This window comes from Triticum aestivum, chromosome 5A (genome assembly GCF_018294505.1).
Source record: "Triticum aestivum cultivar Chinese Spring chromosome 5A, IWGSC CS RefSeq v2.1, whole genome shotgun sequence".
Lineage (NCBI taxonomy): Eukaryota > Viridiplantae > Streptophyta > Magnoliopsida > Poales > Poaceae > Triticum > Triticum aestivum.
The window spans coordinates 458,409,197-458,422,307 of record NC_057806.1 but is presented as its reverse complement, the minus strand read 5'-3'; the positions used below and the strand labels follow the sequence as shown (position 1 = coordinate 458,422,307).

General features: G+C 55.6%; 1 protein-coding gene across 1 annotated transcript; it reads right to left on the bottom strand.

The window, feature by feature from the left end:
- Positions 1-6,794: 6,794 nt before the first annotated feature.
- On the bottom strand, positions 6,795-8,408 carry LOC123104008 (probable carboxylesterase 2). The gene has a single exon (XM_044525722.1). The coding sequence runs from the start codon at positions 8,155-8,157 to the stop codon at positions 7,009-7,011; it is 1,149 nt and encodes a 382-aa protein (XP_044381657.1). The 5' UTR covers positions 8,158-8,408; the 3' UTR covers positions 6,795-7,008.
- Between the last annotated feature and the right edge of the window lie 4,703 nt (positions 8,409-13,111).

The following is a 13,111-nucleotide window of genomic DNA, read 5'->3' as shown; positions in this document are numbered from 1 at the left end:
GTCTGGATAGTGGTGGCGGAAATCCTCACGTGGCTCCCAAGTAGCCTCCTCCACCGGAAGGCCCGCCCACTGGATCAAGATGAACCACACCCCGCGACGAAGTTGCGCCTTCAACACCTTCTCTGGCTCCGGAAGAAGACGTCCGTTGGTGGACGGGGGAAGCGGTGGTGGAGCGGCCGGAGGCTCTCCATGAAAAGGCTTGACCAGCCCCACATGAAACACATCGTGGATGCGAGCGCCGGCCGGCAGCTGAAGACGATAGGCCACCTGCCCAATGCGCTCCAAGATGGTGAAAGGTCCCGCGTAGCGAGGCCCGAGCTTGCGCTTCGCGCGCGGGTCGAGTGACTACGTAGAGCGGTGGAGAAGACGCAGCCACACCCAATCACCCACCGCGAACTCCGCCTCGCGATGGTGGTTGTTGTAGTAATGTTGCGCCAGCTGCTGTGCCTGAAGGAGACGCTGACGGACCTCCGCAAGCATCTCGTCACGGGTGCGAATAAGGTCGCCCGCGGCCTCCGTCCTCGCCGTAGCCGGGTCCACCGGCAAGATCGGCGGAGGTGGCCGCCCGTAGACCACCTCAAACGGTGTCGCACGCAGGGCGGAGTGGTAGGAGGTGTTTTAGCAGTACTCCGCCCATGCGAGCCAATCCACCCAAGCGCGAGGCCGATCACCTGTAACACAGCGTAAATACATGGCGATCACCTTGTTAACCACCTCCGATTGGTCGTCCGTCTGGGGATGGAAGGCCGTGCTGAAGCGGAGCTTAACACTCGCCATCCTGAAGAGATCGCGCCAGACATGGCATGTGAACACCGTGTCGCGATCACTGACGATCGAAGCAGGAAACCCGTGCAGACGAACAATATCGTCGAAGAAGGCACGAGCCATGGACGCGGCGGTCTAGGGATGCCCCAGCGCGATGAAGTGAGCATATTTAGAGAAGCGGTCGACCACCGTGAGAATGACCGACTTGCCTCCCACCTTGGGAAGCCCCTCGATGAAGTCCATGGAGATATCGGGCCAGACCTGAGAAGGCACATCCAGGGGTTGAAGAAGACCAGCTGGCCGTAGCATCTCCATCTTGTTGCGCTGACACGTCGCACAAGAGCGCACCCAATCGCGAACGAGGGCACGATCACCAGGAATGTAGAAGTCAGCACGAAGACGATGGAGGGTTTTCTGCACACCCTCATGGCCAGCCGAGTGAGCTAGCAGCAAGACCTGGTGATGGAGATCATCATGGGCTAGAACGAAGACACGGCGCCCATGGACCAGCAAGCCGTCGAAGAGGCGCCATGGCTCCTCCAGGTCACCGGCCGCCAGCTGCTGCTGCAGGAGAACCGCGTCGGCGGCGCTCGCAGTGGCCCAGCGAATGTCGTCGAAGAGGCCGAAAGTCGGCCCTGGGAGGATGCAGAGTGCTCGCCCCTCGAAGTCGCCGGTGACGGAGTCGAGGTCGGCATCGCGGCGGGATAAGGCATCGGCCACGGTGTTAAGATGACCCAGGCGATACTCGACGGAGAAATCAAAGCCGAAGAGCTTGCCAATCCACTGATGCTGGGGCACGGTGGAGAGCCTCTGATCCAGCAAGAACTTGAGGCTGTAGTGGTCCGTGCGAATCTGAAAAGACCGGCCCCACAGATAGGGCCGCCAATGGCGCACCGCCTGCTCCAAGCCAATGAGCTCCCGCTCGTACGCCGCGAGCTTGAGATGGCGCGGGGCGAAGGGTCGGCTGAAGAAGGCGAGAGGGCCTTCGCCCTGATGAATCACAGCGCCGAACCCCACACCCGAGGCGTCACAGTCCACAACGAACGGCCGATCGAAGTCCGGCATCTGAAGAACGGGCCCCGTTGTGAGGGCCCCCTTAAGGGCCTCGAAGGCTTTCGTCGCCTCCGCATCCCAGGAGAAAGCGTCGCGGTGCAACAACCGCGTGAGTGGAGAAGCGATGACACCAAACTCCCGGATGAACTTCCGGTAGTAGCCAGCAAGGCCGAGAAACCCGCGAAGAGCCCGCGGAGACTGGGGCGTCAGCCAGGCAGCGACGACGGCCACCTTATCGGCGTCCATAGCAACCCCGTCGGCCAAGATGACGTGGCCTAAGTAGGCCACCGAAGGCGTCCCGAACGAGCACTTCGAGCGCTTAAGATGGAGATGGTGCGCCCGAAGCTCGTTGAAGACGATGGCGACGTGCTGTAGGTGCTCGGCCCAAGATGCACTGTAGATCAAAATATCATCAAAGAAAACGAGCACAAACCGGCGTAAGTAGGGCCGGAGGACGTCGTTCATCAGAGCCTGGAAGGTTGCCGGGGCGTTGGTGAGGCCAAAGGGCATCACTAAGAACTCGAAGTGGCCGTGATGAGTCCGAAACGCCGTCTTGGCGATGTCATCAGGGTGCATGCGCACCTGGTGGTACCCCGATCGGAGGTCGAGTTTGGTGAAGAAGCGCGCCCCGTGGAGCTCATCGAAGAGCTCGTCGACCACCAGAATAGGGAACTTATCCTTGAGTGTGACAACATTAAGGGCACGGTAGTCGATGCAGAAACGCCATGTGCCGTCTGACTTGCGAACGAGAAGCACCGGCGCGGTAAACGGCGAAGTGGATAGCCGGATGATGCCCGCCGCGAGCATGAGTGCACACTGCCGCTCCAACTCATCCTTCTGCAATTGTGGATAGCGGTAAGGCCGTACCGCCACCGGTGCAGAGCCTGGCAAAAGATGTATACGGTGATCGTACGCACGGGCGGGCGACAGCCCCTGTGGCTCGATGAAGATGTCGTCGTGCTGCTGTAGGAGGCTCTCCAATAGTGGGTGCTCGGTCGTGGCGGTGGCCGCGGCGAGCTGGAGTGGAGGGGTGGGTGCGGCACCCCCAATGCCGGCCCACCGAATGCGGCGGCCCAACCGCCAGAAGGTCATCGTCAGCGCGTCGAAATCCCAGAGAATAGGACCAAGAGTGCGCAAGAAGTCGACGCCGAGGATGAAGTCGAAGCAGCCCAAGTCGATGTCGGCGCAGGTGATGGTGAAGTGCTCGTCGCCGATAGTGATGGGCACGTCGCGGGCGAGCCCGTGGCAGCGGAGACGGTCACCATTAGCGACGGTGACTCGCAACTGTTCACCGCCGGTCGGCTGTAATGCAAGGCGCCGCATGGTGGTCTCCGGCAGGAAGTTATGCATGGACCCCGTGTCCACTAGGGCCACCAGGCGCTCGCCCTGGATCATGACCGGTAAGAGCATCGTCCGTTCATCACGGATGCCGGTCGGCGTGTGTAGGGACACCACAAGGGCGGTGGCCGGGGCGGGCGCGGGTGCCGCTGCGGGCTCCTCAAGGGCTGGGGCGCCGAGGCCATCCTCCAGGGGCTCCTCCTCAGGCTCGTTTGTCGTCTCCAAGTAGAAGAGGCGGGGACATACATGACCTGGTGCATAGGGCGCATCACAGTTGAAGCACAAGCCCAGTCGTCGGCGTTCCAGCTGTTCCGCCTGAGTGAGGCGCCTGAATGGCCGCGTCGATGCCGGGGTGGCCGCCGGAACGGCTGTAGATGATGTCAGTGCTGCCGGAGACGGCCGGGAAGGCTGTCAGCCCCCACATGGCGCGGATGGACGCGTCACGGCCTGGACGCGCTGCTCGAACGCCCGGGCATAGTACATGGCCGTCTGAAGGTCTTGTGGCCCCTTCATCTCGACGTCCACGCGGATGTGGTCGGGGAGGCCGCCGATGAAAAGCTTTGCCCGCTGTAAGGCCGTCACACCGGGTGCGTGGCACGCCAGGGCCTAGAAGCGATCGGCGAAGTCCTGCACCGTGGAGGTGAACGGCAAACGACCCAACTCGGCCAAGCGGCTCCCGCGTACCGGTGGCCCAAAACGAAGAAGGCACAGCTCCCCGAAACGGTCCCACGGGGGCATGCCGCCCTCGTCCTATTCGAGGGCGTAGTACCATGTCTGGGCGGCTCCGCGGAGATGGTAGGATGCCAGCCAAGTCCGTTCCGACGCCGGCGTGCGCTGGCCACGAAAGAACTGGTCACACTGGTTGAGCCAGTTAAGCGGGTCGTCGGAGCCGTCGTACATGGCGAAGTCAATCTTGGCGAACCGGGGTGGCTACTGGTGTGGCGCGCCCTAGCCCACTGCCTCGGCGGTGCGGAGGGCGGATGATGGCGCACGGTCTATGGTGGGAGGCCCGGCATAGTTCCCGGTGGCGCCCGACGCCTCGGGCTGCAGCGGAAAACCGGACGGTGGACGGGCCTCCGGGTAGGCCGATGGCTGCCCATGGAGCCAGCCGGGGAGTGGCGATGGGGACGGCGGAAAGCGGACCTCCTGTATTAGGAGCCCGCTCGGTGAAGACCTGCTCAGGTTAGGGCTGGGAGGGGCCGGTGGAGGAACCTGCTCCGAGGTCGCTGGAATGTAGGGCGCGGCGGAGGATGGCGCGGCTGGCGCGGTCCTGGTGGGCCACTGCGGCCCCGTGGTGGCGACGAGTGGCGCGGCGGCCGGCGCGATCTGCGGCGGCCACTGCGGCCAAGGCAGCGGTGCGGCCGCTGGGGCGGGAAGCGCCGGATAGCCTCCGGTGATGGCCCCCGGTACCGAGTACCACGGGAGCGCTTGCGGACCCGTAGCCATGGCTGGATGGAGTGGTGGAGGCGGCCCATACAGACCGGCCAGGTAGAGGCGGATCCCTTGAACCGCGGTGACGAGGTCGTTGAGGACGCCAGCCATTGCCTCCGGCGTGAACTGTGGCGGCTGCGGGGGAGGTGATGGCGACGGCGAGTGTTGGACGGGGGCCTGTGGCTGCCCTTGGCCCGGCGTGGTGCCGGGTGCCGTTAGGGACGGCGCTGAGACATGGTCGAAACCTGGATACCTGATACCAAATTGGTAGGACTAGGGTTCCTACCGGCTCTACTCCGTAGGTTATACGGGCACGACAGCGAGGGTTGGGGGGCGGCGGCTCCGGCGTGTTGGCGCCGTCGCGAAGAAGAAGAGGGGCGGCGCAGCTAGGGCAAGGTGCGGCTAGGGTTTCCGGCTCCTCTGGAGCCGGGCAATATGATAGAACTATTTTTATTGCTTAATCTCAAAAGGTATCTTACAATCTAATATCTATAACCTGAAAACGACTAGCCTAAGATAACTTGTGGGCCAAGCCCTTAATCTACTGCCCAGCAGGCCTCCTCCGGTTGTATTGTAAACCAGTCATAAAAATATTTGTCCTAGAAATTGTGGTGGGGCAAATTGTACTAATATCTCTCAATTCTCATCTCGTATCAGCGTTGAAATTATACATCAGATTTTAGTTGTTTTGTTTTTGTGGTTTGAGATGCTATCAAGAATTCATATCTTGTATGTTTCCTAGGAATTATCATGATGCAAATTATCTTGTACGAGTTTGTATTTGTTATGCAAAATTTACCTATGTCGGCTGTATAAAATATTGCTAATTCTTAAACTGAAATTCCTCAACTATGAAGAGAAAAAACATTGGCAAACACCATTAAGATTGATTCATTTTCTACGCCGGTTGCTTCGGCTTCTCACTGTATGGAGAGTCAAATCCATATAATCACAACGTTCGTGTCATGATTAGCGAAAAAATCACCATTTTACGATTGGTGGCATTTCACATCGAAACAAATTTTTGACAGTGACAAAAAACACTAGCAATGAACGCTAAGCGTTACGTTGTTAATTGTTTGGACCCGCCCATCATGCTTTGTTTGCAGAAGAATTTGCCGCCTAGCCACGTCTTTCTTCTACCTCCTACTGCTATTTCTTAGGCATTTCATCAAACATCTGATCTGCATCAGAAAACAGCAAGGGATGCAAGCGGCGTCGAGAGAGGGGGTCCTACTGTCGGGGGCGCGCGCTGGGCTGCTCATGCCCGTGCGCGGTGCGCCTCTACTACGCGCGGCCACGTCCGAGAGTAGCAACAGCTCACTCGCGCGCCCCTCGCCGGCCGCCCAAATTTAAACATACGCACGGAATGTCCGCATTTACCAAAGTTTCAAAGCATGAAAGCACCCGAATTTGAGCTAAACCACAAAGAATGATTTAGACCCTCTTATATTTCTTCACGGAGGAGGGAGTATTACCTTAATCACGCTGAACTAAACCACAAATGCAACAAGGAGCAGGACACGCCTTGGCGCTGCCCGCGACGGAGAATCTCGGATAAGCTTCATTTTCCATACGCGAATAAAGCAGCTCAGCTCAAAGTTGTGCACCCGCCACTCAGCTCAAATTAGAGGCATACATCTGCCGGTGAAAGATACGGAGTACTACGGATGGGAAAAAGTTGCTTAGAATGGTGTGATGGCCATAGATGACTTGAGGCAGCGTTCTGTTAGAGAGGATGGAATTAACAACTCTCCAGGTGTCGACGTATCGTCAGCCATGGATAGCAGCTTGGTACTGCGTGGCGTTGCGGATTCGCGTTGTGCGTTGTCTATGGCAGCATGTGGTACTTTAGCCCGCCCCTATGGTAGATGGCACTTTTCTGCGGGCGCCCTTGTGTGTTTGTACTCTTCGAGGTAGACCAATGCGCCTGACAACAGGGCATGGAAAGCATCGATGCCACGCACCTTCCGACTTTCGTTCTACTCCCTCCGTTCCTAAATATTTGTTTTTTAGAAATTTCAAATGGACTACCACTGTATATAAACATATTTTAAAGTGTAGATTCACTCATTTTGCTCCGTATATAGTCATTTGTTGAAATCTCTATAAAGACAAATATTTAGGAACGAAGTGAAGTGAGTAGGTAACTTTCACCAAAGATCAACGGAGTTTCCGTATCCCCGCAGACTTTACCAGACTCGCCATGAACCCAACAATAATCCAAGCACAAGAGACAAAAAGCAACAGTATATACTACAATGATAGTTAATCAGAGTAGCTAATCAATCAATCCTCGCGATCATCAACCAATCCTCGCGATCTCACGTGCACCGCTGCACTGCACGACGATCCAATTCCAATTCCAATTCCAACCGACCGATCCCACCCCACCAACACCAACACCAAAGCGTCCGTGTCCTAGCCCCGGCTGAGGTAGGCGGCCGCGAACGCCAGCTCCCTGGCGGACTTGGGGCTGCCGGGCTGGTCCAGGAAGTAGACGTGCCGCTCGCCGGCGGTCTCGTACCGCACCACCTCGCCGCGCCACCCGCTGCCGTTGAGCGCCGCCGCGTACGCCTCCCCGCGCGCCTCGAAGTCGTCCAGCCCCGACGTGGTCACCGCCACGCGGCCGCACGCCAGCCTCCGCAGCACCCACGCCGGCGCCGCCAGCGGGTTGATCAGCGGGTCGTCGATGCCGTACCGCCCGCCGCACACGAACGACCACGTCGCCTCGTACCGCCGCCGCGTGGCCGGGTCCGTCGTCTCCGCGCCCACGGGCCGCTTCCCCCAGAAGTAGGGGTCCAGGAGCAGCACGCCCAGGACGCCCGCGCCGCCCTCCAGCCCGCTCCCGTTCACGTCCCCGGCCCGCATCGCCATGTTGTGCGCGATGTTGGCGCCCGCGCTGTCGCCGGCGAGGAACAGGCGTGAGAGGTTCCCCCGGTCCCGCAGCCACGGCTCCGGCCCGGCGTCCGCGTTCTTGACGGCCCAGTTGAGCGCCGCCCACGAGTCGTCGTAGGCGGCCGGCAGCGGGTGCTCCGGCGCCAGGCGGTAGTCCACGGACACCGCCACCACGCGCGCCCTGGCCACCAGCGCGTTGAGGTAGTCGTGGTACTTGGGCTCGAACGGCGTCATGATGACGAACGCGCCGCCGTGGAAGAACACCACCACCGGCAGGTCCTTCTGCTTCTCCTTCCTGCCCCCGCCTTTCCCCTCCGCCGGCGGCAGGTACATCCTGGCCCCGAGGCCGGTCGCGTGGTCGATGACGACGTCCTTGGAGACGACCCCGGTGGCGGCGTCGACGCCGGCGGGGACCCGCGCGGTGCCGTCCATCCGGTGGACGCAGCCGCCCCTGTACTGGACGAGGAACGGGGAGAAGTCGAACGCCACGGCGCGGTCGGAGGAGCAGTTGTCCGCCGGCGCCGGGGGCGCGGCGGCGGGCGGCAGCGGCGCCGTGCGGCGGCGCGGGACGAGGAAGATGAGCAGCAGGGTGGCGGCGAGGAGGAGGAGCAGGACGAGGAGGAGCAGGGCCACCTTGGCCAGCGTCGGCAGCCGCTTCATCTTGGACACCATCCTCGCGAGTCGCGACCGCTGCGCCCGTAACTATCCTGACAGGGATTTGGCAAGGGGGGGAGAAAAAGAAGTGGGATTTGGGTCGATGACGAAGCTGAATGAACGAATGAATAAATAATGGGGTGCTTTGGATAGGATAGCGCACGGGATTGCGAGGTTTGAGAAGAGATGACGGGAGTGGATTTGGTTTTTGGGGGTCGGGAAGTAGGAGCGTGAGGGCTGACCTGACCTTTCTCCGACGTTGGTTTTGCACAGCGGTGGAGTCTGGATGCTCGCTGCCCAATTACAATTGGGAAAGGGGAAATGTCAGGAGTGGTGGCTGTGTTCGGTTCACAGGGATTTGAAGGGGTTTGGCAGAGGTTTGGCAGGGATTAAATCCCATACAAGTCAAATTCCCCCCAAATCCCCTCCAATCCCCTTGGGGCGGGGTGGAACCGAACAAAGCAAGGAGGATTGACAATAATTTGTGCGAGCTTGATTGAGGGCTACACATACAAGGTTCCTTTCACCGGTCTCACCAAACCGACGGACTAGCATTTCCTGCGGGTCGTGCTCATCAGTTCCAGCGGAGTCTGTTTCTTCTTCGTGGACGCCGGCGTGTTTTAGAGCAACTACAGCAGATTTCCTGTACTAAAGTGTTAAATTTGTTCCCTATTTGATTTCCTATTTTTTTTAAAGAAAATCACTGTCCCACAGCTAGCAGATCCTCCCTGCATTTTTTGTTTGTCAAATCCTCCCACAGCTAACACGGTTTCAAACTTACACACACATACTCCCTCCTAGATGCATATCGATAGGTAATTCCACACGATGGAAGTACGGTATTAATTGAGAACTTTTCTTTGGCAAAAGATATTTATTAAGAACGTAAACAATCATGTGCACACAATTCGAATACGTAAGAAGTTTAATGTTCTCAAACATAACAATTGAAATTCAAACACAACATCAGTGCAAATAAATTAAGAGTTCAGATAAACATTATAAAAGATCAATAACATAATGCCGCGGAGGCTCCAATGATAGTCGATAAGATATTCTCGAAGTCGACTATGAGCTTACTGGTTCTTGATTCTTTGATGTGCTATCAGTCGGGCATCCATAAGCAAGGACTCACATGACTAATGTTATCTTCAACAACGAACTTACACCTGTTACTTTCGTCGCATTCCTTCTTAGTGCAAACCAAGAACCATGTTATTATACAGCTTTCACCTAATAGAGAACCAACGTCGCGGCCTCCAAACCTCCTCCATAGCAACCACGACACCCACCAACTCAAATCATTGTATTCTTCCTCATCCGACGACAAATCGTCGAAGATCATCGCCGACAACCGCTTCATCTAGGCATGCGAAAAATAAATGGTCTATTTAAGATGTTTTTTGATGAAACATTGAAAAAACACACGAATGAAATTTGACAAACACCCAACGTGTGGCGACGGCCGAAGCGACGACAACCGACGATGGAGCTCTGGCTTGGGCACTAAGGCGGCGGAGGAGACCATCGAAACTACATAGGTGGCTGCTCACACGATTCGTGGGGAGGAGGCGGGGAAATAGGTCGACAACGGCGACGACAAAGGCGGTCTACTTCTCTGGTTCCTGTGGCATCAACCGGCTCTGGCAAGAGCTGGAGCTTGCTACAACATCTTCGAGGTCGGCCAATCTGATTCAGGGAGGAAAATTGTCTTCGGTGGCAACCTTGCAAAGCTTAGCGACGACGGGCTGGTCGGCAGCAGAAATGATGATTCTGGCAGCCTCAACGGACAGGAAGGTGAGGAAGACGCTGGCGGGGGTGCATGATGGCGGCGCCAATTGATTCCGCCACAAAGGGAGGATTGGGCAAGGGGAGGGGGTCGATGAAAGCAGCATTCGGGTGGGAAAAGCGAGGTGGGTGAAAAGTTATATTTTTAAGGTATTATACGCTTTATAGAATCTGCTAGATAAGTCTAAATCAATAAAACTGACAATTTCTCCTCAACTATGAGATGCTCTTACTCACCGTTCGTCTTCTCTAGGTGTTGCCTACTGACTAAAATGAAATTTTGCCTTATCAGTTTGAGAACTGAAGTTGGGAATGATATCTCCTTTATTAAGAGCATGTTCCATGGATGCTAAGGCCAACTCCAACGCACAACTCCAAACGAACGTTCTTTTTGTTCGAATTTAGTCCGTTGATGTCACATAAAGGGCTGTCGTCCGGCAGTGTCGGAGCAAATCTAGCCGGTGTGCCCAACTGACAGACGCATTTCATCCGGGCATCATGTTTCTTTTGCAAGAAAGGAAAAATAAAAACTGAAATAGCCCGCGGCCATGGTTCATGTCGGCCAGAGCGCCAGCGGCATGCACACATGCCAACCTACAAAATGATCATCCCACGGTTCACGCCGGCTCACTTGCCAGCGGCCGGGATGGCGGCGGCGGCCTGCTTTGGCGTTGTGGCCATGACGAGAGCGGTAGGGCGGAGGGTGTTGGAAGAGAAGGGGGAAATGAGGACAATGTACCCTCGACGGGTGGGTTAAGGGAGGATAAAGGCGTGCGTCGCGCGCGTCCACGCCTGGTCCGTTTCACCGTAAATCCGGCGCAAATTTGGGTCGAAAATGGATCAAGAGGGACAGAAAACTGAGGTCCATCGGCGTGTTGGGTTGTGTTTTATGTCTATTTTGACCCAAACCAAATGTCGTCTTGCATTGGCCTAATAGGGTGTGTTTGGTTGCAGTTTGCAATAGTAGTTGCATTGCATGTCCATCTCCAGCCAGCCTGGTTCTTCAAATGCGCCTCATATGCAGTAGATGCAACCTGTTTGGTTGCCTGCATCGCATGGAGGGGCACTTACCCCCCCTGGTGTTTGGTTGCCGTGTTTGTGCTTAGGGTGTGAGCAGATGCAAACTTCAGCTGTTTGGTTGCAGACAACGTTTGTGTTCTGCTCACCCCATTCAAATGTGGTGGCTTTACCACCACATGATCAGCACAACAGCAAAGATCAAACAAAGCAAGCACCCAAATGAAATCAAACACATCAAGCAAGGAAATGACAGCAAACTACTTAACTACATAGCATAAGTCTAGATTAACAGTAGGGGCATCCTACTTCCCTGCTCGAAGCCAGGGTGTTGCTCCTGGACAAAATATGAACAAGTTCCTAGCACAAGTATCGCCACACACCATAAAAGTTATCCACTAACACCTTACTTAACTTAACTACATGGCATGCTCGATGTTACCAACGCAATTGTGCCTGCTGCAGCGAAACATGCACATGACCGAGGAGTCGTGGTTGTAGATCTGAACCTTCAGTCCGAGTCCTGAGATGCACACAACGACGAGGTCGCCGGGGACGATCCGGTGGCGGCGGCAGAAGTAGTTCCAACCCCAGCCAAGCACCATGTGCCCCTCGAAGTTCTGGACCTGCACCCAAAACACGCACCACTTGTTCGCGGACAGCCTGACCACACGCGGGAGCCGCTTCATGACCAGCCAGGTGTTCATCACCTCCACGAACTTGCTAGGGACAACGAGCATGGGGAGGTCCTCGTTGTCCTTGATTTGCTGGTAGAAGCGCAGCGGCTCCCTAGCCCCCTCCTCATGGCCCTGCCTCGGAGATCGCGCCCTTGAACAAGGCAGACTCATGAAGGCGATCCTGCCAGGCAGGTCCACCATCCTGAGCCACCTGTTCGTGGGAATGAAATCCTCAGTGCGCTTAGCTCCGACCACCACCTGAGCTCCTCCTCCCGCCACATCCCAGTCAGTCTTCAATATCTTGTCAGGTGATACGCCTCCATCGTATCTACTTTTGCAAAGACTTTTGACCTTGTTTTGGACTCTAACTTGCATGATTTGAATGGAACTAACCCGGCCTGACGCTGTTTTCAGCAGAATTGCCATGGTGTTATTTTTGTGCTGAAATAAAAGTTCTCGGAATGACCTGAAACTTCACGAAGAATATTTTTGGAATTTATACAAAATACTAGCGAAAGAATCAACACCAGGGGGCCCACACCCTGTCCACGAGGGTGGAGGCGCGCTCCCTGCCTCGTGGGCCCCCTGATGTTCCACCGACCTCAACTCCAACTCTATATATTCACGTTCGGGGAGAAAAAAATAAGGAAGAAGGATTCATCGCGTTTTACGATACGGAGCCACCGCCAAGCCCTAATCTCTCTCGGGACGGTTGATCTGGAGTCCGTTCAGGGCTCCGGAGAGGGGAATCTGTTGCCATTGTCATCATCAACCTTCCTCCATCACCAATTTCATGATGCTCACCGCCGTGCGTGAGTAATTCCATCGTAGGTTTGTTGGACGGTGATGGGTTTGATAAGATTTATCATGTAATCGAGTTAGTTTTGTTAGAGTTTGATCCTTAGTATCCATTATGTTCTGAGATTGATGTTGCTATGACTTTGCTATGCTTAATACTTGTCACTAGGGCCCGAGTGCCATGATTTCAGATCTGAACCTATTATGTTTTCATGAATATATGTGAGTTCTTAATCCTATCTTTCAAGTCAATAGTCACCTACTATGTGTTACTAGAAGAATGCCCGTGCGTTGCAACGGGCCCACATTAACTTTAAAAGTTCAATATCAATTATGTTAATATTACATTTAATATTCTCATACATATTAAGTGACATTGACGATCTTTTTACCATCAAATTCTCACACACACACACACACACACCCTCTCCCTCCCTCTTCCTCACTCTCTCTCCCCCTCTCCCTCACTCGGGAGGTGGGACGAAAATAAATCTGGAACGGATACTACCAACTGAGACATTAGGAGTAGAGATCATTTAGTTGATAAGAATAAATAGAAAACAGTGTTAAAAAGGAGAAACAAATTAGAATACATTGAGAAAACAAAAGGACGATGTAAAAGGGGATTCGCCCTGCCCCCCGGGCCTTGCCACCGAACCGGCTCAGCGTCCAGTCCCCGCGCGGTCGTCTTC

Coding starts and splice junctions, on each gene's coding strand:
- LOC123104008 (XM_044525722.1), bottom strand. CDS start 8,157: ATGGTGTCCAAGATGAAGCGGCTGCCGACGCTGGCCAAGGTGGCCCTG.